This window comes from Indicator indicator, chromosome 32, assembly GCF_027791375.1.
Source record: "Indicator indicator isolate 239-I01 chromosome 32, UM_Iind_1.1, whole genome shotgun sequence".
NCBI classification, from domain to species: Eukaryota; Metazoa; Chordata; class Aves; order Piciformes; family Indicatoridae; genus Indicator; species Indicator indicator.
Window position 1 is genome coordinate 3,264,378 of NC_072041.1, and position 27,017 is coordinate 3,291,394.

Sequence of the window (27,017 nt, forward strand, 5' to 3'; positions counted from 1 at the left end):
ATCCCTAACTCGTTTTGGAGCCTGGTTGATCCCTAACTCCTTGTTTTGGAACCTGGTTCAGCCCTAACTCCTTGTTTTGGAGCTTGGTTCAGCCCTAACTCCTTGTTTTGGAGCTTGGTTCAGCCCTAACTCCTTGTTGTGGAGCCTGGTTCAGCCCTAACTCCTTGTTTTGGAGCTTGGTTCAGCACTAACTCCTTGTTTTGGAGCTTGTGTGATCCCTAACTCGTTTTGGAGCCTGGTTGATCCCTAACTCCTTGTTTTGGAGCCTGGTTCAGCCCTAACTCCTTGTTTTGGAGCTTGGCTCAGCCCTAACTCCTTGTTTTGGAGCTTGGCTGTGATGGTTTGAAACTGTCTTTTTAATTTTTCCTTGCAAAGTTCAGAACAGAGAAAGTGAAAGAATGTAAATAAGTCACTATTGGGTGTAAGAAAGCAAAATAACGATTGTTCTAAACACTTCCATTGGATAGATAGAAATGTTTAAGAACTATTACCCAAAACAAAGTAGGCACTCTGCACATTCTGCGTTCGGCAGTGGGGGCAGTTGCTGGGCTGTCTGGCTGCTGTTTCTTCTTCTCTTCTGGCTGAAGATAACACACTGACCTTGGCAGCTAAGTTAACAACTTTCTGCTTAACTAACTCTGCTTCTCTGTCCAGGGGGGTCTGGGGGGGAAGCTCCTGGGAGAGGGAGGCCCCTTTGGGAGGGTCCCCTTGGGGGGAAGCAAAGGGAGATCGATTGTGCTTTTTTCTGTTGATTGTATATATTTGTGAATGTTGTGAATTTTGTATATTTGTACATATTCATTGCATTTCACTGTAGATTTTAGACTCTGCTTGTAAATACAGCTTTTCATTTGCTTTCAGACTGAGCTAGCCTGGTTATTGTTGGTGGGGGGGAATTTCAGCTCACACTGACACACTTTTTATTTTTGGCGCCCAACGTGGGGCTCGATTGCTTGTGATTTATTTCTGCTCAGATTAGGAAGCAAAATGAAGCTGTTTTGGATTTTGAGTAATTTTATTTCCTCTGTTATCAGTGTGATTGTCTACAGATGGGCTGTTTCCTGCATGATAGACAAGATTGTGAGATATGTGGCATATAAGTCGTTTCTTTGGGTTAAGAACAAGTTACTGAATGTTGGTGAATTCTGTTGTGGTCTTATTGGGCTAAGAAGCTATGGTAACTCAACTATGGATCTGCTAGCAGACACATATGAGTTTGTTACTCCTCTTACAACTACAGAGGGTCCTTGGAACCAGTGGTACCCTAGATATCTTGTGCTAGCCTTAATCTTAATTTTGTTGCTTCTTGGAATAATCATATGGCTACTGATAGCACTGTGTCAAGAAAGACATAAGGCTACTTGCTCTTCCAACTCTGCTGTGAATGTGAAAACCAAGCCAGTAAATTTGGTGGCCACTGTAACCAGAAAGCGTAAAGGAGATGCAGATGCTGCAGGAGATGGTGCAGATGGAGATGAGGGTCCTTCTACTCAGGATCCCTCTGTTAAGAAAGATCCTTCTGATGAGGAAGAGAGGGTTAGCCTTAAAACTCTGGTAGACCTCTTGAGACCCCACATGGATGATGGAGATGTAGGTCAGGATGTAGACCCTGGTAGATTAGCAACTGCTGGTAGTGCCTCTGAACTCAAAGAAATTCAACGGAGGATTACAACAGGATTATGGGGACAGCAACCTCAGGATGATGATGATGACGATGAGGATGATGAGGATGACATACAGTCAGCTAATGCACCCAGACAGGAAATTAGACATGTGAGGAAGGATTACATCAGAGGAGATAACGAGCCAGTCCTGACTTGGCTAGCCAGGTGTTTTGATATGGGAGCCCCAGCATTGGTGGTAGGTGACAAGTCGGCCTCTCAGTTGGGGATGCTCTCAAAGGATACAGGCATAGACAGGCACCTAGGCAAGTGCATTGGTAAAGTTTCTCTGTGGGCACGCCTCCTACTGGCAGTCTCGCTGAGGTACCCCAGCAGAGATGATTTACCATGGAACCCTAAGCCTTGGACCACAATAGCTGAGGGAATCAAGCGTCTGAGAGAGTTTGCTGTGAGAGAAGTAATGTATGGAGATCATAAGACTCTGAATCCTGATGAAATTCCTGTTGGAACAGGCCTTGCCAAAAAGCTCATTAAGCTTGCTCCTCCTAATTATGCCACTATTCTGGCAAGCAGGATTGTGGCAAGAAATTATGGTGGAGCACCTCCCACTGTTGGCCATTTCACTGACCAAATGAGGCAGTTGGAGGATAGTCTTGCACGTACTTCTTTGGTTTCAGCCATTGAAACTCTGTCTGGAAAGATGGAGAATTGCATGAAAGAGCTGAAGGAGGAACTTAAAACCTCCATATCCAACTTGATGAAGGGGGATGATTCTAATTCCTCTTCCTCCAGATGGATACAAGTTTCAGCTGTTAGGAACAGACGTGCTCCAAGAAGGCCATTCCAGAATAGGTCAAACCAAAACAGACAGCAGAGGCAATCACGTGGCAGTATCTGGATAACTCTGTGTGATCAGTTTGGTGAGAACATGAACAGATGGGATGGTCAACCAACTTCTGATCTTTTCAAGAGGTTACGGGAGCTGCAGAGGGGCAGATCCCGAGGTAGCAATACCAGGAGGGTAGCTGTCGCTTCCTCAGTTTCCCAGAACAACTCTGATAGCTCCAACAGTGATCCTAATTCTGGTGCTGGACATTGTGCCGGCTGTACATGTGGAGGTAATCCCCACCATTAGGGGTGCCCTGCCTTCCGCCAGGGGGAGGTAAGGGATAATGGAGATAACAGAATCTATTGGGATGTGTACATCCAGTGGCCTGGCACTTCAAAATTTCAGAAGTACAGGGCCTTGGTTGACACAGGAGCTCAGTGCACCATAATACCATCAAATTATCAAGGGGGAGAATCTATAACTATTCAGGGAGTCACTGGTGGATCTCAAGAGTTGTTTAAGATAGAGGTTGATATAAGTTTAACTGGGAAGCAGTGGAAGAAACATACTATTGTAACAGGTCCTAATGCACCTTGTATTTTGGGAATTGACTTTCTGAGAGAAGGGCGTTTTAAAGACCCTAAGGGTTACAAATGGGCTTTTGGAATAGCAACTGTAGAAATTGATGGAGGAAAATTGAAGTTGTCCATTAGACCTGAGCTTTCAGATGAATCTGCAGTTGTGGGACAACATGAGATAGAGGATGTAAAGCTGCCGGTTGCTTCTCAAACTGTGCATCACAGACAATACAGAACCAACCGTGACTCTTTGGTGCCCATTCAAAACTTGATTCGTCAGTTGGAGAGTCAGAAGGTCATCAGCAAAACTCATTCACCTTTCAACAGTCCAATCTGGCCTGTGAGAAAGCAGAATGGAGAGTGGCGTCTGACAGTTGATTTCCGTGCCTTGAATGAAGTAACTCCACCCATGAGTGCAGCTGTACCAGACATGATGGAACTCCAATATGAGCTGGAATCCAAGCAGGCCAAATGGTATGCTACCATAGACATTGCTAATGCTTTCTTCTCTATTCCCATAGCAGAGGAATGCAGGCCTCAGTTTGCTTTCACCTGGAGAGGCATTCAGTACACATTCAATCGTTTGCCCCAGGGGTGGATTCACAGTTCAACCATCTGCCATGCAGTGATCCATGATGCTTTGGAGAAAGGTGGAGCTCCAGAACACATTCAGTTCATCGATGACATCATCGTCTGGGGTGAGACTGCTGAAGAAGTCTTCGAGAAAGGTAATAAAATCCTTGACATTCTCTTGCAAGCTGGTTTCGCTATCAAGCGAGACAAGGTGAAAGGACCTGCCAGAGAAATCCAGTTTCTGGGAGTGCGGTGGCAAGATGGTCGCCGTCACATCCCAATGGATGTGATAAACAGAGTCTCCACCATGGCAAATCCCATCAACAAGAAAGAAACTCTGCGCTTCTTAGGCATAGTGGGATTTTGGAGACTGCACATTCCTGGATACAGTCAGATTGTGAAACCTCTCTATGATGTGACTCGAAAGAGAAACAGTTTCCAATGGGGTCCTGAGCAACAAGCAGCCTTTGACCAGATCAAGCGAGAGGTAGTCCAAGCGATGGGTCTGGGACCTGTCCGAACTGGTCCAGACATTAAGAACATTCTGTACACGGCCGCGAGTGACAATGGTCCAACCTGGTGCTTATGGCAAAGAGCTCCAGGGGAGACACGAGGACGTCCTCTTGGTTTCTGGGGTCGTGGCTACAGAGGCTCAGAGGCAAACTACACTCCAACAGAGAAAGAGATTTTAGCTGCTTATGAAGGAGTGAAAGCTGCTTCTGAAGTGATTGGAACTGAGTCACAACTTCTTCTAGCTCCTAGATTGCCAGTTCTGAATTGGATGTTCAAAGGCAAAGGTTCTTCACCACATCATGCAACAGATGCTACCTGGTCTAAGTGGATGGCTCTGATAACACAGCGAGCTCGAATGGGAAATCTCGAAAGGCCTGGTTTGGTGGAGGTGATCACAAACTGGCCAGAAGGCACAAGCTGTGCTAAACCTCCAGAGGAGAGAGTAACTCGTGCAGAGGAAGCTCCTCCTTACAGTGATCTGTCTGATGATGAAAAGAGATATGCTTTGTTCACAGACGGTTCCTGTCGTCTTGTTGGGAACAAGCGGAGATGGAAATCTGCAGTGTGGAGCCCAACGCGCAGAGTTGCAGAAGCGAGAGATGGAGAAGGAGAATCCAGTCAATTTGCAGAGGTAAAAGCTGTCCAGCTAGCTCTTAACATAGCTGAACGTGAGAGATGGCCAAAGCTTTATCTCTACACCGACTCGTGGATGGTAGCCAATGCCTTGTGGGGTTGGCTGAAAGACTGGAAGAAGAATGGCTGGCAGAGGAAAGGAAAGCCAATCTGGGCTGCAGATCTGTGGCAAGACATTGCTGCTCGCATTGAGAGAATCCCAGTGAAAGTGAGACACATCGATGCTCACATTCCTAAGAGCAAAGCTACTGAGGAACAACAACACAACCATCAGGCAGATCTAGCTGCAAGAGTTTCCCAGGTGGACACAAACTCTGATCCTGATCCTGATCTTGACTGGAAACACCGAGGTGAGCTGTTCTTAGCTCGGTGGGCCCATGACTCGTCAGGACATCAAGGCAGAGATGCAACCTACCGATGGGCTCGTGACAGATCCATTGACATTTCCATGGATGCTATCACACAAGTCATCCATGACTGTGACATTTGTGCTGCTATTAAGCAGGCAAAGCGGATCAAGCCCTTGTGGTACGGTGACCGATGGTCCAAGTACAAGTATGGTGAAGCCTGGCAGATTGACTACATCACTCTACCTCGTTCTCCATCTGGTAAGCAGTATGTGCTGACTATGGTAGAGGCAAGCACTGGATGGCTGGAAACTTATCCAGTTCCTCATGCAACTGCACGTAACACCATTCTTGGCCTGGAGAGACAAATCCTGTGGAGACACGGAACTCCAGAGAGGATTGAGTCGGACAATGGAACTCATTTCAAGAACGATCTTGTGAAAAACTGGGCCAAAGAGCACGGCATCGAGTGGATATTCCACATTCCCTACTATGCACCAGCTGCAGGGAAGATCGAACGCTACAACGGTTTGCTGAAAACCACTCTCAAAGCCATGGGGGGTGGATCTTTGAAAAACTGGGAGAAACATTTAGCACAAGCAACCTGGTTGGTGAATAGTAGAGGTTCAGTGAATCGAGCTGGACCTGCCCAATCAGATTTGTTGCGAAAGGAAGAAGGTGATAGAGTTCCTGTTATCAGAGAAAAGAATCTGTTAGGCAAAACTGTTTGGGTATTTTCTCCTTCAGGAGAGGCCAAACCTGTCCGAGGGGTGGTTTCTGCTGAAGGTCCTGGTCACACCTATTGGGTGATGCAAGAAAATGGTGAAATTCAGTGTATTCCACAAAGAAATCTAACTTTGGCTGAGAGAGGTTAAATTCAGAGTGTTGCGCAGATACAGCATCGCGCCCAAGAGGAGAGTTCATGAGATCTACGGTGCACGAACCCTGAGAGCCCTGAGTCACCTGAGAGTCCCTGTTCCTTCCTTCGCTCCATCTGCGAGGAAACAAGCTGTTTGCTGTTTTTCCTGTGATTTGACTCTTTTGAATCATCTACATCTGAGATAGCCGGAATGGACTATGGTCTTTATTCACCTATTGTTGTAGATATTATTTTAGATTAGATAAATGATAGTAGCAGCCAATGGAATTGTTTAGAAGGGGTGGACTGTGATGGTTTGAAACTGTCTTTTTAATTTTTCCTTGCAAAGTTCAGAACAGAGAAAGTGAAAGAATGTAAATAAGTCACTATTGGGTGTAAGAAAGCAAAATAACGATTGTTCTAAACACTTCCATTGGATAGATAGAAATGTTTAAGAACTATTACCCAAAACAAAGTAGGCACTCTGCACATTCTGCGTTCGGCAGTGGGGGCAGTTGCTGGGCTGTCTGGCTGCTGTTTCTTCTTCTCTTCTGGCTGAAGATAACACACTGACCTTGGCAGCTAAGTTAACAACTTTCTGCTTAACTAACTCTGCTTCTCTGTCCAGGGGAGTCTGGGGGGAAGCTCCTGGGAGAGGGAGGCCCCTTTGGGAGGGTCCCCTTGGGGGGAAGCAAAGGGAGATCAATTGTGCTTTTTTTTCTGTTGATTGTATATATTTGTGAATGTTGTGAATTTTGTATATTTGTACATATTCATTGCATTTCACTGTAGATTTTAGACTCTGCTTGTAAATACAGCTTTTCATTTGCTTTCAGACTGAGCTAGCCTGGTTATTGTTGGTGGGGGGGAATTTCAGCCCTAACTCCTTGTTTTGGAGCTTGGTTCAGCCCTAACTCCTTGTTTTGGAGCTTGGTTGATCCCTAACTCCTTGTTTTGGAGCTTGGTTGATCCCTAACTCCTTGTTTTGGAGCCTGGTTCAGCCCTAACTCCTTGTTTTGGAGCTTGGTTGATCCCTAACTCCTTGTTTTGGAGCCTGGTTCAGCCCTAACTCCTTGTTTTGGAGCTTGGCTCAGCCCTAACTCCTTGTTTTGGAGCCTGGTTCAGCCCTAACTCCTTGTTTTGGAGCTTGGTTCAGCCCTAACTCCTTGTTTTGGAGCCTGGTTCAGCCCTAACTCCTTGGTTTGGAGCCTGGTTCAGCCCTAACTCCTTGTTTTGGAGCTTGGTTGATCCCTAACTCCTTGTTTTGGAGCTTGGTTCAACCCTAACTCCTTGTTTTGGAGCTTGGTTCAGCCCTAACTCCTTGGTTTGGAGCTTGGTTGATCCCTAACTCCTTGTTTTGGAGCTTGGTTCAGCACTAACTCCTTGTTTTGGAGCTTGGTTGATCCCTAACTCCTTGTTTTGAAGCTTTTTTCAGCTCAGCAGCCAGGTTACCTCTTTGTCACAGCATTGTGGTACTCCATGTATGTCCTCCCATCAAAAGCAATGGCCTCTGCATCTCCAGCAGCCTTCTCAATGATCACTGGAGGTGGTAGGGAAAAAAAAAAGAAGAGCTGTCAGGCAACATAGCATGGCCTGCCCATCCCTGGAGACCAGGAAAGTCTCCCTTTACACTGCCCAGATTGAAGGCACACACAAACCTGCCATCCCCTGGGGCAGGTCAGCACTGTGGCACTCTAAGGAAGGCCCTAGGAAGCTTTGCTGTGGCTTTAGATCCCAGGGGTTTGGACCAACTCCCTGTTTTGCAGCCAACTGTCATGGAATTTGCAGCCTGGTTGGTTTCCTGGATGAAGGTTGGGAGGAACCTGGGCTTGGAGGTGGCCCTAGTGATACACTCAGGGAAGTAGTAGGGAAAAACCTTGAGCTAGATATGACTCAGGCCCTCCAGGTGAATCTGCTACAGCACCAAACCATCCTTCCCTGCCCCAGGCTACATCAGCATGAACCAAGGTCAGAGAGCAGTGATGGGAGGAGAGGGCAGGGCAGGGCAGGGCAGGGCAGGGTGAGCCACCCCTGGGCAGCAGCACTGCAGTGCCCCACTGCATTTCTGAGACATGGCACAGCCCTGACCTCACAGCCAGGCAATGCCACAGCTTTTGCTTCTCCTGGGTCCCTCCCAGCAGCCACAACAAGGACAGAACCTCAGGCTTGGTGCAAGCCAAGTGCTGTCCTGCTGCCACCAGCCAGCTGTGGAATCACAGAATCATCAACCAGGTTGGAAGAGACCTCAGAGCTCATCAAGTCCAACCTATCACCTAATACCTAACACCTCCTGACAACTAAACCATGGCTTCAAGTGTCACATCCAAGCTTTTTTTGAACCCCTCCAGGGATAGTGACTCCACCACCTCCCTGGGCAGCACATCCCATGGCCAATTACTCTTTCTGTGAGGAATTTTCTCCTCACCCTGAGCCTAAACTTCCCCTGGTGCAGCTTGAGACTATGTCCTCTTGTTCTGTTGCCTGGGAGAAGAGCCCAACCCCCACCTGGCTACAACCTCCTTTCAGGGAGTTGTAGAGAGCAATGAGGTCTCCCCTGAGCCTCCTCTTCTCCAGGCTAAACACCCCCAGCTCCCTCAGCCTCTCCTCACAGGGCTGTGCTCCAGACCCCTCCCCAGCCTCCTTGCCCTTCTCTGGACACATTCAAGTCTCTCAATGTCCTTCTTAACCTGAGGAGCCCAGACCTGGACACAGCACTCCAGGTGTGGTCTGACCAGTGCTGAGTATAGGGGCAGAATGACTTCCCTGCTCCTGCTGGCCACACTGTTCCTGATCCAGGCCAGGATGCCATTGGCCTTCTTGGCCACCTGGGCACACTGCTGGCTCCTGTTCAGCTGCTGCCAACCAGCACCCCCAGGTCCCTCTCAGCCTGGCTGCTCTCCAACCTGTAGCGCTGCACGGGGTTAAGCAGCTAAGGGGTGAGGGTCTGTGTCCAGCCCTGCCCTGCAGCCTCACCTTTCTCACAGTGAGCCCCAGAGAAGCCCCTCTGGCAGGCACACTGGTAGCTCTCCAGCAGGGGGCTGCAGCTGCCCCCGTTCTGGCAGGGGCTGGGTTTCTGGGTGCAGGGGTGGCCTCGGAACGGGGCGATCTCGATGGCGCTGCGGATGTTCTGCTCCCTCAGCACAGGCACCCCCTTGATGGAGATCTGGCAGGCACAAGCAAGAGGAACCACACAAGACACCTTTGAGACCATCCAGCCCTTAACCCAGCACTGCCAGGGCACCCCCAAACCACATCTACACAGCTTTGAAACCCCCTCCAGGGATGGGGACTCCACCACAGCCCTGGGCAGCCTGGGCCAGGCCTTGACAGCCTTTCAGGTTGAACTTCCAAGGAAAGGATCTTGAGGAAGCACAAGAGTTGACCTGCACCACCCCACCTCTCTGCAGGGCAGGCAGGGGGACAGAGGCCAGTATGCCTGCAGGGAAGGAGAAGATAGGAATCCATCCCTAAGCCCCACATGCTCCTGTGATGCATCCCCACCTCCCCTTCTGCCACCCACCACTGCCACTTTTCATCTCTGTGTGCCCTCCCCATGCACATGGACCCACGTGGAACCTACTCCCAGGCTCATCCTTGCTCTTCTCACAGAATCAAACAAACAGTGGGGGTTGGAAGGGGCCTCTGGAGATTATCCAGTCCAAGCCCCCTGCTAAAGCAGGATCACTCAGAGCAGGTTGCAGAGGATCACAATGTCCAGGTGGGTTTGGAATCTCTCCAGAGATCACTCCACAGCTGTGGTGGGTGCAGCTGGCACATCTCCCAGCCAGACAACTGTCCCCAGTAGGTCCTTACCCTCTGCACAGCTCCACTGAAGCTTGTGGAGATGGCAGCTGCTCGAGCCAGCTTGCTGAAATCAGGGGCTCCCCCCACATAAAATGGCTCCTTCAGGTTCAGGAAGGTGTGAGGCACCTGGGGACAAGAGGGGAGAAGGTGAGATGGAGAAGATGTCACAGTGTCCCTAGGCTGCAGGCTGGGCACGTGGCCCAGCTCCGTGGGGACTAAAGGAGGCTGTGAGCAGGGCAGCAGTGCAGGCAGAGCAGCCAGCCATGGAATCACAGAACTGTTCTGGTGGGAAGAAGCCTTGAAGATCATCAGGTCCCACCTGTTAACCCAGCACTGCCAGGGCACCACCAAACCATGGTCCTCAGCACCACAGCTACACAGCTTTGAAACCCCTCCAGGGATGGGGACTCCACCACTGCCCTGGGCAGCTTGGGCCAGGCCTTGACAACCCTTTTGGGGAAGAAATTGTTCCTCACATCCTGCCTCAACCTGCCCTGGTGGAACTTGAGGCCCTTTCCTCTTGTCCCGTCCTTACTACCTGGAAGAAGAGACCAACCCACACCTGGCTCCAGCCTCCTTTCAGGGAGCTGCAGAGAGCAATGAGGTCTCCCTTCAAGCCTCCTTTTCTCCAGCCTGAACCACCCCAGTTCCCTCAGCTGCTCCTCACCAGCCTTGCTCTCCAGACCCTTCCCCAGCTTTGTTGCCCTTCTCTGGACCCTCTCCAGCACATCAATGTCATTCTTGGAGGGAGAGGCTCAAAGCAGAACCCAGGATTGAGCCTGGGTTCCTCCATCTGCCACAGGTTCCCCCGCTGCCACCCTGTACCCAACTCCACAGCACAAAAAACTCCCTGGTGAGTCTTGAGTCACAAGTTTCCTTGGGCACACAAGAGGGGTGATGGACCTTCCTGAGCTCCTAGGATGGACCCAGAGGCACAGCAGGGAGGCAGAGATGCAGTTATATGAGTTTCTAGCTAATGCTTTGTGGAGTTAACACAAGAAACATGGACCAGATGCTTCCAAAACAAAATGGAACAACTGGCTGGGAATTAATGATGGGGAGGGAAAAAAAAAAAATTAAAGAAATGAGTGTCTCTAATCTACAGAGATCCTAAAGCTGCTGGGGCAGATGGGAAGTGAAACACTGAGAGCTGAATGGCAAACAGAAGAGAAGGATGTGCCCATGGCAGATGAGATGGAGGTGCAGGTGGGTGATACTTATCTTTACCTTACGGGATTTCTGGGATCCAGACAGCAGGGGAGGGAAAAATACAAGTGGAAATCAAAGAGAAAGAGAGAGAAAGAAAAAAGGGAGATCAGTGGCAACATCACAACATGCAGGGCTGCAAGGCCCCAACCAGTGCCCAGGGCAGCTGGGGAAGGGGAGCTGCAGAGGGCACAGGAAGGGCTGCTGCCACCCTGCCAGCTAAGGGCAACCTTCTCATGGAAGCAGAGAATTGCTTGGGTTGGCAAAGCTCTCTAAGAGCATCAAATCCAACCACCAACCTAACACCACCACGGTCACTAAACCATGTCCCACAGTGCCATGGCCACACCTTTCTTAAACACCTCCAGGGCTGGTGACTCCACCACCTCCCTGGGCAGCCTGTTCCAATCCCTGACCACTCTTGCAGCAAAGAAATTGTTCCTAATCTCCAACCTAAGCCTTCCCTGGCACAACTTCAGTCCAGTTCCTCTCTTTGTTTGGAGAGAAGCTTGGAAAGATGAGTAAGGGGAGGAAGAAATCCCTGCAGGAAAGCTGCATAACCCTGCTGCTGCACTTCAAGGTGGATCTTAAGGATGAGCTCAGCAGCAGCTGGGGCTTTTCCTACAGCAGCTTCCCAGCTGGAATGGTGAGTGAAAGGAAGGCCAGTGGCCCTGCCATTAAACCCCAGAGAGCTGTGGTTTGTGCAGAGGCAGAAGCCCAGAGGGGACAGGGCACAGGGAAGAGCCAGCTTGGAAGCAAAGGAGAGAAAGCACTGATGGATTCAGCAGCAACAGTGCAACAGGGCTTTGACCACCCCATGATTTCCTCCCAGCCCAGCAATCTGTGCAGCCGGCACTATGGAAGGCTCTGGAGCATCATCAAGCACAGGCTGAAGCCCACAAGGCCCCAGCACTGCAGCAGCACAAGCTGCAAAGGTGCCTGGTGGGCCTGCCCCAAAACAGGGACAGCTGAGGACCTGCAAAAAAGGGGAGGTGCGAGGAGGGGAGGGAGGCAAACACCTCCCTGAAACCAAGAATCAGGGCACATGTGCCAATGGCAAAGGTGCTGCAGCTCTGCAGTGTGGGGTGGGGGACAACAAGGAAGAGGTTGTGCAGCTGATGTCCTACAGCACCAGGGCCAAGAAGAGAGCAGCAAAGAGAGGCAGGCGAGCTCCGTCTTCCAGCCTCCTTTCCTCCTCAGGCCTTGCCTACTCCTCCTCCACCCTTAAAGCCATGCACCACAAAAGCTCAATGAGCCAAGGAGCTTCTCAGCTCGTGACAGAGATGAGAGGAGCAGGGCTGGAAGCCCAGAGAGCTGCCCCTGGCCCCTCAGCTTACCGGAGACTCTCCCATCACCCTCTCGCCGTTGTTGATCCTCATGACCCCTTTGCGGCCGTTCCTCTCCAGCGAGACAGTGATCCAGCTGTTGAGGGGAACTGGCTCCTTGCTCCTGGGGGTGGGAAGGGAGGAGGGGACACATGGGTGAGACCTCTACCATCATCACCTTGCAGACACAGTGCTGTAAAGCCCCCACCACCAGCTTGGGCTGCCCAGCTTGACCACTTCAGATTGTCCAGGCCACCACGGCTTGACCAGTTTGGGTTGCCCAGGCCACCACAGCTTCACCAGTTTGGGGTGCCCAGGCCACCACAGCTTCACCAATTTGGGTTGCCCAGGCCACCACAGCTTCACCAATTGGGGTTGCCCAGGCCACCACAGCTTCACCAATTGGGGTTGCCCAGGCCACCACAGCATCACCAGTTTGGGGTGCCCAGACCACCACAGCAGCTTCCCAGACAGCCCAGCATTAGCCTGGGAAAGGGGCACAAGGCAGGGCAGGTCCTGTCCCACAGAGGGACAACCAACCAGGAGCCACTACTGCTAACTGCTGAGGCCATGAAGCCTTCCTCCCCACTTCCTCGTGGTTTTCTGGAGAGGGGAAGCTCAAAGCCAGTGCTGGGCACCAAAAGCCACCCTGAGCAGCAGGTGCCCAGCCCAGCCTACCTGAGCACAGCTGCCCCTTTGCCCAGGTCGTATCTGTACTCCAGGTAGCCATCATGTAAGGCCAGAGAGACAAAGTCTCCTTTGCCATCTGTCTTCTGGCCATTGTAGAAGATCATGCCACTGGGGTTCTTGGCCAGGAACACAACTTCCATGGACATTTTGTCCCTGAGGAGAGAAGGATTATGGATACCCTCCACCCCTGTCTGCTGAGCCCTTGGAAGACCTCCCTGGGAACTACAGGTGTGGCAGGGAGATGCCACCACTGTAAACCACCTTGCCAGGGAAGAGAGACATCAGCTCAATGGAAGATGTGTAGGGACAGCCAGTGTGTGACAGGTGAAGAGCAGAGCAGGAGCTCTCTCCTCCACATCACCCACCCAGATGATGCTCCTCTCTCTCTCCTCCACATCAGCCACCCAGATGATGCTCCTCTCTCTCTCCTCCACATCAGCCACCCAGATGATGCTCCTCTCTCTCTCCTCCACATCAGCCACCCAGATGATGCTCCTCTCTCTCTCCTCCACATCAGCCACCCAGATGATGCTCCTCTCTCTCTCCTCCACATCAGCCACCCAGATGATGCTCCTCTCTCTCTCCTCCACCTCACCCACCCAGATGATGCTCCTCTCTCTCTCCTCCACATCAGCCACCCAGATGATGCTCCTCTCTCTCTCCTCCACATCAGCCACCCAGATGATGCCCCTCTCTCTCTCCTCCACCTCACCCACCCAGATGATGCTCCTCTCTCTCTCCTCCACCTCACCCACCCAGATGATGCCCCTCTCTCTCCCCCCTCCACCTCACCCACCCAGATGATGCTCCTCTCTCTCTCCTCCACCTCACCCACCCAGATGATGCTCCTCTCTCTCTCCTCCACCTCACCCACCCAGATGATGCTCCTCTCTCTCTCCTCCACCTCAGCCACCCAGATGATGCTCCTCTCTCTCTCCTCCACATCAGCCACCCAGATGATGCTCCTCTCTCTCTCCTCCACCTCACCCACCCAGATGATGCTCCTCTCTCTCTCCCTCCACCTCACCCACCCAGATGATGCCCCTCTCTCTCTCCTCCACCTCACCCACCCAGATGATGCCCCTCTCTCTCCTCCCTCCACCTCACCCACCCAGATGATGCTCCTCTCTCTCTCCTCCACCTCACCCACCCAGATGATGCTCCTCTCTCTCTCCTCCACCTCACCCACCTAGATGATGCTCCTCTCTCTCTCCCTCCACATCACCCACCCAGATGATGCCCCTCTCTCTCTCCCCTCCACCTCACCCACCCAGATGATGCCCTTCTCCCACTCCCTGGAACTTACTGCAGGTCAGGAATGAAGGTCTGCAGCCCATTCAGCTCCAGGTAGGAGAAGCCATTGAACTCTGGGAGGAAGGGCATGGTGTGGTCCTGCTCTGTCACTGGGCACAAACAAGGGAATGGTGAGGAAGAGGAGGGCAGAGCAGCTTCAGCCAGTGCCCCAGAGCCAAAGCAGGCACACCCAGGCTGGGGAAATCAACAGGTCCACTTCCTCAGGCCCTGCTCTCATCTCACCTAGCTCACAGAAGTCTCCTTCCCGGCCCATGGGACAGGCACACAGGGCACCTCCCTCAGGCAGCACCAGGCAGGTGGCAGAGACATGGCAGGGTGAAGGGTCACAGGGATTCCTCTCATCAGCACATGTTGGACCTGCAGCAGAAAAGGCAACCTGTCCTGTCAGCAGCTCAACCCAGCAGCCAGCAGGCACCATTCAGCCAGAGACAAAGGTCTCTGATGGCTGCCATCCCCTTTTCTCCTGTCTCAGGTCAGGTTCCCACGACCCAAGAAGGCCCCCAACAAATGGTAGACAGTGCTGATGCCAGGCTACAGCCCTAAAGTGCAAGGAAAAATCATTCTGTGATGAGAACCAAGAGATCTTGGCCCTTGTCTTAAGGGCATATGGACAGGTCTGTGTTCTAAAGTGACAGACATCCCTGGCTGCAGCTTCACCCTGCACTTCACCATCCCTGGAGGTGTTTAAAAGCCATTTGGATGAGGAGTTTTGTACAAGAAGATGTTAGGTCATGGTTGGGTGCAATGATCTTAAGGTCTTTTCCAACCAGGTGATTCTACGATCCCACCCACTACGATTCAGCCCACTGCTGATGCTCCACACCATATCCCACCCCACTGCAGCTCTTCAAGCGAGGCTCTGGGTACCCTCACAACACTCCACACCTCATCCCCCTCCCCACTGTAGCTCCTAAACAAGCCCCCAAAGCTCTGGAACCCCTCAGGACCAAGCAGCAGGATGAGGAACCCCAAGGATGCTCTATCCCCGTACCGGTGTAGGTGTGGAGGCACTCGCAATGGAACATCTCAGCCTCTTTGACGTGGCAGATGCCACCATGGTGACAGGGGTTGGGGTGGCAGGGGTCATTGCCGCACTCTCCCACCCCACTGCCATAGAGCACATCGCTGCCTTTCTCCCTCAGGTCATACATCTGGTTGTTGACATCCAGCAGGCGGATGCAGCCCTTCAGGCCGCTCGTGGCCGCCGTACGATCTGCCACCCTGAGGGGACAAAGTAGGTGAGGGTCTTAGCCCCAAGGACAAAAATGTAGAGACTCTCCAAGCAGCTGGGTCAGCAGGACCTCAAGAGGTTCCTCAGACCCAGAGATGTTCACACTTCAGGAGTGGGTTGTTTAGTTTGGAGGAGGCTGAGGGGAGACCTCACTGCTCTCCCTGAAATGAGGTTGGAGCCAGGTGGGGCTTGGTTTCCCTAGTATCAGGTGATGGAACAAGAGGAAGTGGCCTGAAGTTGCACCAGGGGAGCTTTAGGTAGGAGGTTAGGAACAATTTCTTTCCTTTAAGAGTGGTCAGGCATTGGAACACACTGCCCAGGGAGGTGGTGGAGTCTCCATCCCTGGAGGTATTCAAGAAACCTGTGGCCATAGCACTTGGGGACAGGGTTTAGTGGCCATGGTGGTGTTGGGTTGATGGTTGGAGTCAATGATCTTAGAGGTCTTTTCCAACCCAAACAATTCAGTGATTCTATGGTTCTGTGGTTTAATGGCCATGATGGTGTTGGGTTGACAGTTGGAGTCAATGATCTTAGAGGTCTTTTCCAACCTAAACAATTCAGTGATTCTATGGTTCTGTGGTTTAATGGCCATGATGGTGTTGGGTTGACAGTTGGAGTCAATGATCTTAGAGGTCTTTTCACAAACAATTCAGTGATTCTATGGTTCTGTGATTTAATAGCCATGAAGGTGTTGGGCTGACAGTTGGACTCAATGACCTTAGAGGTCTTTTCCAACCAACGCAATTCTATGGTTCTATGGTTTAATAGCCATGGTGGTGTTGGGTTGGCAGTTGGACTCGATGACCTTAGAGGTCTTTTCCAATCAACGCAATTCTATGGTTCTATGGTTTAATAGCCATGGTGGTGTTGGGTTGGCAGTTGGACTCGATGACCTTAGAGGTCTTTTCCAACCCAAACAATGCTAGGATTCTGTGGTTTAATGGCCACGATGGTGTTGGGTTGACAGTTGGACTCGATGACCTTAGAGGTCTTTTCTAACCCAAACCATTGTGTCTCAACCACCAGCTCTCAGCAGGCTGCAGCCAGCAGGGATGCTCTGCTTGCAGCAGCAGCTGTTCTGCCCACACCCAGGGGGCCAGTACCCCTCACTCACACAGCCATCTGGTCCTCTGGTGCTCCCCCAACGAAGAGGTCTGTGTCGAGGTTGAGGCCGTCGGTGCCCGGGGGGCTCTCCCCGCTGACGTGAGGCTCCCCATCCACTGCCAGCATCCCACTGCGGCGGTTGCGGTTCACCACCAGCTGGTGCCACCTGCCAGGCTCCACACGGACCTTGCTGGTGATCACCCCGGTGCCAGAGCCAGTGTTAAACCTGCAGGAGAAGAGAGGGGAGGCTTGTGTCTGTGTCACCCCGCAGGAAGGTGGCGTCTGGCTCGTGGCAGAAGGGTTGCTGAGCCCCAGGTTGAAGCGAGGAGCACTCAGGAGCTTCCCTCCGTCTACGTTTCTGGATCAGGCTGCACTTGGAGAGCACAGCTGAGAACTCATCTGGATTTTGCAGCCTCCAGAGGTCTGCCCTGCTCCTCACCTCAAGCCAAAGCTGGGCTTTGGCAACTGGAAAAAAAACATCCCCATGTGGCAGTGTTCCTGTGCGACCTGTGCTGGATTCTGTGGTCCTGCTCTGGCAGGGGGGTTGGACTTGATGATCTTCAAAGGTCCCTTCCAACCCCTAACATCCTGGGATCCTATGATCCTTTCAGCTCAGATTTCTTTCTCCCTCTCTTTCTTCCCCCTGCATTTCTGCTTCCAGTACAGAAACAGCTCCAAAAAAACCCATAAAAGTCCTCTCACTTGCTCCACAACATCAATCTCCCACAGCTTTTAGCTCTTCAAAATTCCAACTGAAATAAGGGAATTCACTTTGCTGAAAAGTGCCCCAGGGAATGAGTCCTCCTAGCACTCCTGCTGGAAAAAGGTTCCTCCTCTTCTTGCCTCTAATGCTACTGCTTCTTAGCCTGGAAGTTCAGGCCCAGCAACCTCCTGATGTTCTGCAAGGACCATTCTGCTTCTTCCAGGAAATCAGAGGCTGAGGAGAAACCTTCTCACTCTCTGCAACTCCCTGAAAGGAGGCAGGGGTTGGTCTCTTCTCCCAAAGCAACAGGACAAGAGGAAGTGGCCTCAAATCACACCAGGGCAGGCTGAGGTTGGATATGAGGAAAAATTTCTTCCCCAAAAGGGTTGTCAAAGCCCTGGCCCAGGCTGCCCAGGGCAGTGTTGGAGTCCTCATCACTAGAGGGGTTTCAAAGCCACAGAGATGTGGTACTGAGAGACAGGGTTTAGTGGTGACCTCACAGTGCTAGGTTAAAGGTTGGACTCCCTGATCTCACCGTTCTCTTCCAACCGAAACAACTCTCTGACTGTACTCCACACCACACAGGGCTGTGGGGAGAGGAAGGGCACCCACCTGAGCTCCACGAAGCCACCAACCAGTGCCAGGGAAATGAAGTCCTTGCCACGGTTCTGGCCGTTGTAGAGCAGCAGCCCGCTGAGCTCCACGGTGCGGAACTCCATGGCGATGCGCACCGTGTGGTAAGCCTTCATCATCTTGAAGGCCAGGTAGGACTTGCCTCCAAAGCTGGGGATGAAGTACCTGATAGCTGCAAGAGCCAGGGGAGAGGAGGGAAAGGAAGAGAGGATGAAGCAGAGGAGGGAACAGAAGGACAGACAAAGACCCTCCATGAGCCTGTGGATATTCTCCTACCTGTCCAAAGAAAGCTCCAGGCCCATGCTCCTGTGCCATCAGCCCCTGTGCCATCAGCCCCTGTCACTGCCTCCCAGACACTTCTACAGGTTGCAGCCACCCCCTCCTGTGATGGCATGACCCCAAAAGGCTGCTCCCAGGCTACAGGGACCTGTGGTATTGCTCCCCCTACACTTAGCTTCAGTGGTGTCCCAGTCTGCTCCTCCTAGCTGAGGACCTAGGTTGGTCCTCTCCCTGCCCAGCTGTCACATCCCCTGTGCTGTCACTGAGCTCTGCTGCACACACAGCTCCTGGTAACTCAACTTCTCTGCTCCTTTGATAATTTTTTATCTGCCCCCCGGAGTCCCAGGTAACAGATTTACAGTCATCATTCCTGGCTTTCATTTATTGCAGCTGAGACTTCCCAAGCAATCTGGAAGGCCATGTCCTCTTAAAATTATCAAGGCTGGACATCCACATGGAGCAAGAGCTTTGAAGGCTCCAGCTTGTACAGCCTTAGGGACAAAGATTCTCAGGAATAAGCACTGACAACCATCCAGAGCCTACAGTGTGACACCAAACTGCCCATGGGAGCTCACAGGATCACAGAACCCCAGCATGGTGGGGGTTGGAAGGGACCTCTGGAGATCATCCAGTGCAACCCCACTGCTAAAGCAGGGCACCCACAGCAGCTTGCCCAGGATCACAATGGCCAGGTAGAGTTGGAATCTTTCCAGAGAACACTCCACAGCCTCTCTTGGCAGCCTGCTGCAGGGCTCCAGTACCCTCACAGCAAAGAAATTTCTCCTTAAGTTCAAGTGAGACCTCCTGGGTTCTAGCTTGTCCCCACTGCCCCACGTCCTATCACTGGGCCGCCACTGAGAAGAGCCCAGCCCCATCCTCATGACCTTCACCCTTTAGCTCAGCACTGGGAAGCTCTCCTCTCAGGCTGCTCTTTTCCCACACAGTCTGCTGGAGGATGGGGGTCAGAGGCACCTACATTTTTCACAGACAGCTCCTCCTTTGCCAGCTGGGCAGCTGCAGGTGAAGTCCTTCCCATCATCCTCACAGGTGCCACCGTGCAGGCAGGGGTGAGAGTCACAAGGTCTCAGGGGCCTCTTCGTGGTGGGGGGCTGGCGCGTGGGCTTCCGGCGGGGGGTGGAGGGGAAGGTGAAGGAAGGTCTCTTGGTGCTGCCAGCTCCTGCTGGCCTGCTGAGGGGGTGCCCTGCCACCTCTTGGTGCAGGATGTGGGCTGTGGTGGCAGCAGCAGCCGTGCTGTACCGGCGGGTGGTGGCAGGAGCCATGGTGGTGGCTGTGGTGGTGGTCACGGTGGTGGTGAAGAGCCTGGGGATCCAGTCTGAAAGACAGCAAAAGGCAGGTGGAGCCTGGTGCTTGGCAAGCCTCCCTGGGGGCAAGGAGGGACTTCAGGGGTGAGATGGGGGCAGAGAGGCTTGGATGCATGACTCTGTCAGGTTACTGCACGCTCTCAAGCCCCAAAGCCCTCTTCTCTCTGTTCTCCAAGGCTCAAAGCCCTCTTCTCTCTGCTCTCCAAGCCCCAAAGCCCTCTTCTCTCTCTGCTCTCCAAGACCCAAAGCCCTCTTCTCTCTCTGCTCTCCAAGACCCAAAGCCCTCTTCTCTCTCTGCTCTCCAAGACCCAAAGCCCTCTTCTCTCTCTGCTCTCCAAGACCCAAAGCCCTCTTCTCTCTCTGCTCTCCAAGACCCAAAGCCCTCTTCTCTCTCTGCTCTCCAAGACCCAAAGCCCTCTTCTCTCTCTGCTCTCCAAGACCCAAAGCCCTCTTCTCTCTCTGCTCTCCAAGACCCAAAGCCCTCTTCTCTCTCTGCTCTCCAAGACCCAAAGCCCTCTTCTCTCTCTGCTCTCCAAGACCCAAAGCCCTCTTCTCTCTCTGCTCTCCAAGACCCAAAGCCCTCTTCTCTCTCTGCTCTCCAAGACCCAAAGCCCTCTTCTCTCTCTGCTCTCCAAGACCCAAAGCCCTCTTCTCTCTCTGCTCTCCAAGACCCAAAGCCCTCTTCTCTCTCTGCTCTCCAAGACCCAAAGCCCTCTTCTCTCTCTGCTCTCCAAGACCCAAAGCCCTCTTCTCTCTCTGCTCTCCAAGACCCAAAGCCCTCTTCTCTCTCTGCTCTCCAAGACCCAAAGCCCTCTTCTCTCTCTGCTCTCCAAGACCCAAAGCCCTCTTCTCTCTCTGCTCTCCAAGACCCAAAGCCCTCTTCTCTCTGCTCTCCAAGACCCAAAGCCCTCTTCTCTTCTCTCTGCTCTCCAAGCCCCTGAGCTCCTGCTCCACAGCCTGGCTTATGAGTCAGCAGCTGCCTGCACAAAGTGTGTTTGCCACAGATGGTCCTGGCAAGATCTGCAGAGCCAACTGGCCTGGTCCAAAGCCTAAACCAAGAGAGGAGGACTGACCACAGACAGAGAGGGCTCACCGAAGTCCATGAATTTGACATGCTCATGCTGGGGCTTCTTCACCAGGATGGTCTTCTTCTTGGAAGCTTTGATCTGTTTCAGCAGGGCCCCTTGGATGTCAGCTGCCGTGTAGGAAGTGGCTGGTCATGGCCAGGAAGAGAAGAAGAAGGGCAAGAGTGAAGATGTAGCTCACCTAGCAGTGTCTCTCTCCTCACACACCCAAATCGCTCCTTTCCCTAGGAGAATGCTTCCAGCCTTCCAGGCACCAGCCTAGGGTGCACCTCCACTCACAGATTCATAGAATCATTTGGTTTGGAAGGGGCCTTAAAGACCATCCAATTCCACCCTCCCTGCAGGGACACCTTCCACTAGACCAAGCTGCTCAAGGCCTTGTCCAGCCTGGCCTTCAGAGATGCTCTTCTCCCAGCATCTGTTGATGGTGCAGGACAGAAGATATATCCCCAAAGCCAATTTTAGCAAGGTTCTTCCACCTTCCTTGCCACACTTGTGTTCCTCAGGCTGGTAGCCCCAGGCAGGTGGTGATGCCAGTGTGACTCAGCACCAGGAGGGCTCCTACCTGGGTCAAAGTGGGACTCCACAATGACACGGACAGCACTGCTCTGCCCCAGGTCTCGGACACGGATGCTCTTGAAGTCCTTCTTGACGTCGGAGGTGCGGAAAAGCTCATCCAGCTGGTTGGAGAGGGGGGAAGGAGAAAAGACAAACTGTTTAGTGGGCAGATGTTAGACATGGGTCCTTCACGGTAAAAGGTCTCAAGCCTCAGCAAGTCTCCTTGGTTTCAACCCACAGGGGTTTGCATCCAAGCCTTTGCAAGCCTGACCCATGCAGAGGACAATGCTCTGCTCCGTTGTGTGATCATTTCTCGTTCCTGTTCTTTACGGCCTGCAGTCAGCAGTAAGAAAAAGGATCCAGAAACAATGTGGGCAAAGTGAGCTGTCTCCATGGAGAAGAAGAGCAGACCAGAGCCAGACCAGAGCCACCTTGCAGCTCACAGAAGGATTTTTTGTCTTGTGTGAGATCCAAGTCTTGCTGATCTCCTCTAAAGCTGTGTAAACCTGCTTAGGCACTTTGGAAAATCCCCCAGGGCCCCGTTCTGCATCTCTAAGTACCTGACTGCCTTGTCAAACGTGGCTCCCAGGCACTGCAGGATTTGCCTGAAGTCACATGAAGGAGACAGTGGCAGTCCAAGGCTTAGAGCAGCTCAGGGCTTTAACACCCAGCCTTGCGTTGGGCCATCAGGCATCACAGCTAGAAGCCACCACTTCCTTCCCTCAGCTTCAAGGCAAAGAGAATCATAGAATGGTTTGGGTTGAAAGGGACCTCGAAAGGTCATCCAGTCCAACACCCCTGCAGTCAGCAGGGACAGTCTCCACTAGATTGCCCAGAGCCCTGTGGAGCCTGACCTTGAATACCTCCAAGGATGAGGCCTCAATCACCTCCCTAGGCAACCCGTTCCAGTGTTTCCCCACCCTCATGGTAAAGAACTTCCTCCTAACATCCAACCTAAATCTCCTCTTCTCTAATTTAAAACCAATCAGCTGACTAATGGTCCCGTGGGCTGGTCTCCCCCCATAAACTGAGGCACAGTGATCTCAGAGTCATAGAATGGCTTAGGGTGGGCCTCAGAGATCATCTACTCCAACCTCCCTGCCACGGTAAGGAAGGTAAAGAAGGTAAGAAGTGCAAAGGAGCACATCACATCCACAGGCACTTGTGGGTAGGTTGCAGAGGGACAACAGGTCTCAAATTCTCAGCTCAGGAACTCTCATCCCATCCAGAGATGGCGTCTAGGACATAGGGTCTGAGAATGCAAAGCCTCCTGCCTTCTCCTGGGGCTGAGTGGAGGAAGCAGTGAATGAAGCTTTGGTGTCCGTGTTTGCATCCTCAGACAGGGGCTGCACTGTGGCACTGGGAAATATTGCCACTGTGATACAGAACTGTCTGAACCATATGGTCCATATGCCAGGCACACATCTGCTTGTAGGACTCTACTGAAGGCTTGCCAACTTCTAAATGCAGCCTGGAAGCAGCTCCAGATATGTTAATCCCCTTGCAAAGAAGCTTTGCATTTGCTGTGCCACTCTGCAGGCTACAGTAGAGTGTTGCTACCCCACCCAGCACTTCCTTGGCATTCCCAGGTGTACACATTGCCATGCAAACTCCACCTACTCCCAAGAGCTGGCAAGGCAGGGAGGTTCTCCTTAAAGATAGGAGGTTGGATTTCCACAAGCTGCTTCCCAAGCTGTGTAGCTGAACAGGAGGAGCAAAGGAGGTTTGGGCATGTTTTGAACCCCAGTGGTGCCCTCATGGTGAGGACAACAGAGTGTCTGCAGTTAGAGAGGGTGGTGTTGAGAAGAGGGCTGTGCCTCTGGAAGTGAACACTTGGAGTCAAGTCATTTCATAGGATCACAGAATTGTGTTGGTTGGAAAAGACCTTTAAGATCATTGAGTCTAACCATTGACCTAGCATCAAACCAAGTCCCAAAGTGCCATGTCCACACATTTCTTGAACAGCTCCTACCACCTCCCTGGGCAGCCTGTTCCAATACCTGACCACTCTTAAAGGATAGAAATTGTTCCTAATATCCAATCCAAACCTCCCCTGACAACTTTCAGGCCATTTCCTCTTGTCCCATCACCTGCTACTAGGGAGAAGAGACCAACCCCCACCTCACAGCAACTTCCAGTGAATCGTAGAGAGCCAGAAGGTCTCCCCTCAACCTCCTCTCCTCCAGATTAAACAACCCCTGTTTCCTCAGCTGCCCTTCATAAGATTTGTTCTCTAGACCCTTTTTTGTCCACCCATTTTGGACCTGTTTGTCCACCACATGGGCCATTTGGACCCATGTGTGCACCACAGTGCAGACAGAGGTGGACACACTTTTGCTGCACACACTCCCCTCTCCTTTCGCTGCACACGCTCCCCTCTCCTTTCGCTGCACACGCTCCCCTCTCCTTTCGCTGCACACGCTCCCCTCTCCTTTCGCTGCACACGCTCCCCTCTCCTTTCGCTGCACACCCTCCCCTCTCCTTTCGCTGCACAGCTCCCTCTCCTTTCGCTGCACACCCTCCCCTCTCCTTTCGCTGCACACCCTCCCCTCTCCTTTCGCTGCACACGCTCCCCTCTCCTTTCGCTGCACACGCTCCCCTCTCCTTTCGCTGCACACGCTCCCCTCTCCTTTCGCTGCACACCCTCCCCTCTCCTTTCGCTGCACACCCTCCCCTCTCCTTTCGCTGCACACCCTCCCCTCTCCTTTCGCTGCACACCCTCCCCTCTCCTTTCGCTGCACACCCTCCCTCTCCTTTCGCTGCACACGCTCCCCTCTCCTTTCGCTGCACACCCTCCCCTCTCCTTTCGCTGCACACCCTCCCCTCTCCTTTCGCTGCACACCCTCCCCTCTCCTTTCGCTGCACACCTCCCTCTCCTTTCGCTGCACACGCTCCCTCTCCTTTCGCTGCACACCCTCCCCTCTCCTTTCGCTGCACACCCTCCCCTCTCCTTTCGCTGCACACCCTCCCCTCTCCTTTCGCTGCACACGCTCCCTCCTTTCGCTGCACACCTCCTCTCCTTTCGCTGCACACCCTCCCCTCTCCTTTCGCTGCACACCTCCCCTCTCCTTTCGCTGCACACCCTCCCCTCTCCTTTCGCTGCACACCCTCCCCTCTCCTTTCGCTGCACACGCTCCCCTCTCCTTTCGCTGCACACCCTCCCCTCTCCTTTCGCTGCACACGCTCCTCTCTCCTTTCGCTGCACACCCTCCCCTCTCCTTTCGCTGCACACCCTCCCCTCTCCTTTCGCTGCACACCTCCCTCTCCTTTCGCTGCACACCTCCCCTCTCCTTTCGCTGCACACCCTCCCTCTCCTTTCGCTGCACACCCTCCCCTCTCCTTTCGCTGCACACCCTCCCCTCTCCTTTCGCTGCACACCCTCCCCTCTCCTTTCGCTGCACACGCTCCCCTCTCCTTTCGCTGCACACGCTCCCCTCTCCTTTCGCTGCACACCCTCCCCTCTCCTTTCGCTGCACACCCTCGCTCCCCTCTCCTTTCGCTGCACACGCTCCCCTCTCCTTTCGCTGCACACGCTCCCCTCTCCTTTCGCTGCACACCCTCCCCTCTCCTTTCGCTGCACACGCTCCCCTCTCCTTTCGCTGCACACCCTCCCCTCTCCTTTCGCTGCACACCCTCCCCTCTCCTTTCGCTGCACACGCTCCCTCTCCTTTCGCTGCACACCCTCCCCTCTCCTTTCGCTGCACACCCTCCCCTCTCCTTTCGCTGCACACGCTCCCCTCTCCTTTCGCTGCACACCCTCCCCTCTCCTTTCGCTGCACACCCTCCCCTCTCCTTTCGCTGCACACGCTCCCCTCTCCTTTCGCTGCACACCCTCCCCTCTCCTTTCGCTGCACACGCTCCCTCTCCTTTCGCTGCACCCTCCCTCTCCTTTCGCTGCACACGCTCCTCTCTCCTTTCGCTGCACACCCTCCCCTCTCCTTTCGCTGCACACCCTCCCCTCTCCTTTCGCTGCACACCCTCCCTCTCCTTTCGCTGCACACCCTCCCCTCTCCTTTCGCTGCACACCCTCCCCTCTCCTTTCGCTGCACACCCTCCCCTCTCCTTTCGCTGCACACGCTCCCCTCTCCTTTCGCTGCACACCCTCCCTCTCCTTTCGCTGCACACCTCCCCTCTCCTTTCGCTGCACACCCTCCCCTCTCCTTTCGCTGCACACGCTCCCCTCTCCTTTCGCTGCACACGCTCCCCTCTCCTTTCGCTGCACACGCTCCCCTCTCCTTTCGCTGCACACCCTCCCCTCTCCTTTCGCTGCACACGCTCCCTCTCCTTTCGCTGCACACCCTCCCCTCTCCTTTCGCTGCACACCTCCCTCTCCTTTCGCTGCACACGCTCCCTCTCCTTTCGCTGCACACCTCCCTCTCCTTTCGCTGCACACGCTCCCCTCTCCTTTCGCTGCACACGCTCCCTCTCCTTTCGCTGCACACCCTCCCTCTCCTTTCGCTGCACACCCTCCCCTCTCCTTTCGCTGCACACCCTCCCCTCTCCTTTCGCTGCACACCCTCCCCTCTCCTTTCGCTGCACACCTCCCCTCTCCTTTCGCTGCACCCTCCTCGCTGCACACCTCCCTCTCCTTTCGCTGCACACCCTCCCCTCTCCTTTCGCTGCACACCCTCCCCTCTCCTTTCGCTGCACACCCTCCCCTCTCCTTTCGCTGCACACCCTCCCCTCTCCTTTCGCTGCACACGCTCCCCTCTCCTTTCGCTGCACACCCTCCCCTCTCCTTTCGCTGCACACCCTCCCCTCTCCTTTCGCTGCACACCCTCCCCTCTCCTTTCGCTGCACACGCTCCCCTCTCCTTTCGCTGCACACCCTCCCCTCTCCTTTCGCTGCACACCCTCCCCTCTCCTTTCGCTGCACACCCTCCCCTCTCCTTTCGCTGCACACCCTCCCCTCTCCTTTCGCTGCACACCCTCCCCTCTCCTTTCGCTGCACACGCTCCCCTCTCCTTTCGCTGCACACCCTCCCCTCTCCTTTCGCTGCACACGCTCCCCTCTCCTTTCGCTGCACACCCTCCCCTCTCCTTTCGCTGCACACCCTCCCCTCTCCTTTCGCTGCACACCCTCCCCTCTCCTTTCGCTGCACACCCTCCCCTCTCCTTTCGCTGCACACCTCCCCTCTCCTTTCGCTGCACACCCTCCCCTCTCCTTTCGCTGCACACCCTCCCCTCTCCTTTCGCTGCACACCCTCCCCTCTCCTTTCGCTGCACACGCTCCCCTCTCCTTTCGCTGCACACGCTCCCCTCTCCTTTCGCTGCACACCCTCCCCTCTCCTTTCGCTGCACACCCTCCCCTCTCCTTTCGCTGCACACCCTCCCCTCTCCTTTCGCTGCACACCCTCCCCTCTCCTTTCGCTGCACACCGCTCCCCTCTCCTTTCGCTGCACACCCTCCCCTCTCCTTTCGCTGCACACGCTCCCCTCTCCTTTCGCTGCACACCCTCCCCTCTCCTTTCGCTGCACACCCTCCCCTCTCCTTTCGCTGCACACCCTCCCCTCTCCTTTCGCTGCACACCCTCCCCTCTCCTTTCGCTGCACACCCTCCCCTCTCCTTTCGCTGCACACGCTCCCCTCTCCTTTCGCTGCACACCCTCCCCTCTCCTTTCGCTGCACACCCTCCCCTCTCCTTTCGCTGCACACGCTCCCCTCTCCTTTCGCTGCACACGCTCCTCTCTCCTTTCGCTGCACACGCTCCCCTCTCCTTTCGCTGCACACCCTCCCCTCTCCTTTCGCTGCACACGCTCCCTCTCCTTTCGCTGCACACCCTCCCCTCTCCTTTCGCTGCACACCCTCCCCT

At 53.6% G+C, this 27,017-nt stretch overlaps 1 protein-coding gene across 1 annotated transcript in view; it reads right to left on the bottom strand.

Moving 5' to 3' along the window:
* The window catches only part of AGRN (agrin), a 162,382-nt gene that overhangs the window by 6,947 nt on the left and 128,418 nt on the right, over nucleotides 1–27,017 (bottom strand). The window contains exons 22-35 of the mRNA XM_054394835.1: nucleotides 21,216–21,330; nucleotides 20,659–20,778; nucleotides 19,220–19,576; nucleotides 17,944–18,136; nucleotides 16,639–16,854; nucleotides 15,285–15,514; nucleotides 14,516–14,650; nucleotides 14,289–14,382; nucleotides 12,968–13,132; nucleotides 12,302–12,413; nucleotides 10,986–10,997; nucleotides 9,768–9,884; nucleotides 8,928–9,117; nucleotides 7,407–7,494 (exon numbers count right to left, since the gene is read on the bottom strand). Of these exons, the coding sequence (XP_054250810.1) occupies nucleotides 7,407–7,494; nucleotides 8,928–9,117; nucleotides 9,768–9,884; nucleotides 10,986–10,997; nucleotides 12,302–12,413; nucleotides 12,968–13,132; nucleotides 14,289–14,382; nucleotides 14,516–14,650; nucleotides 15,285–15,514; nucleotides 16,639–16,854; nucleotides 17,944–18,136; nucleotides 19,220–19,576; nucleotides 20,659–20,778; nucleotides 21,216–21,330 (2,144 nt within the window). The remainder of the gene's footprint in view (nucleotides 1–7,406; nucleotides 7,495–8,927; nucleotides 9,118–9,767; nucleotides 9,885–10,985; nucleotides 10,998–12,301; nucleotides 12,414–12,967; nucleotides 13,133–14,288; nucleotides 14,383–14,515; nucleotides 14,651–15,284; nucleotides 15,515–16,638; nucleotides 16,855–17,943; nucleotides 18,137–19,219; nucleotides 19,577–20,658; nucleotides 20,779–21,215; nucleotides 21,331–27,017) is intronic.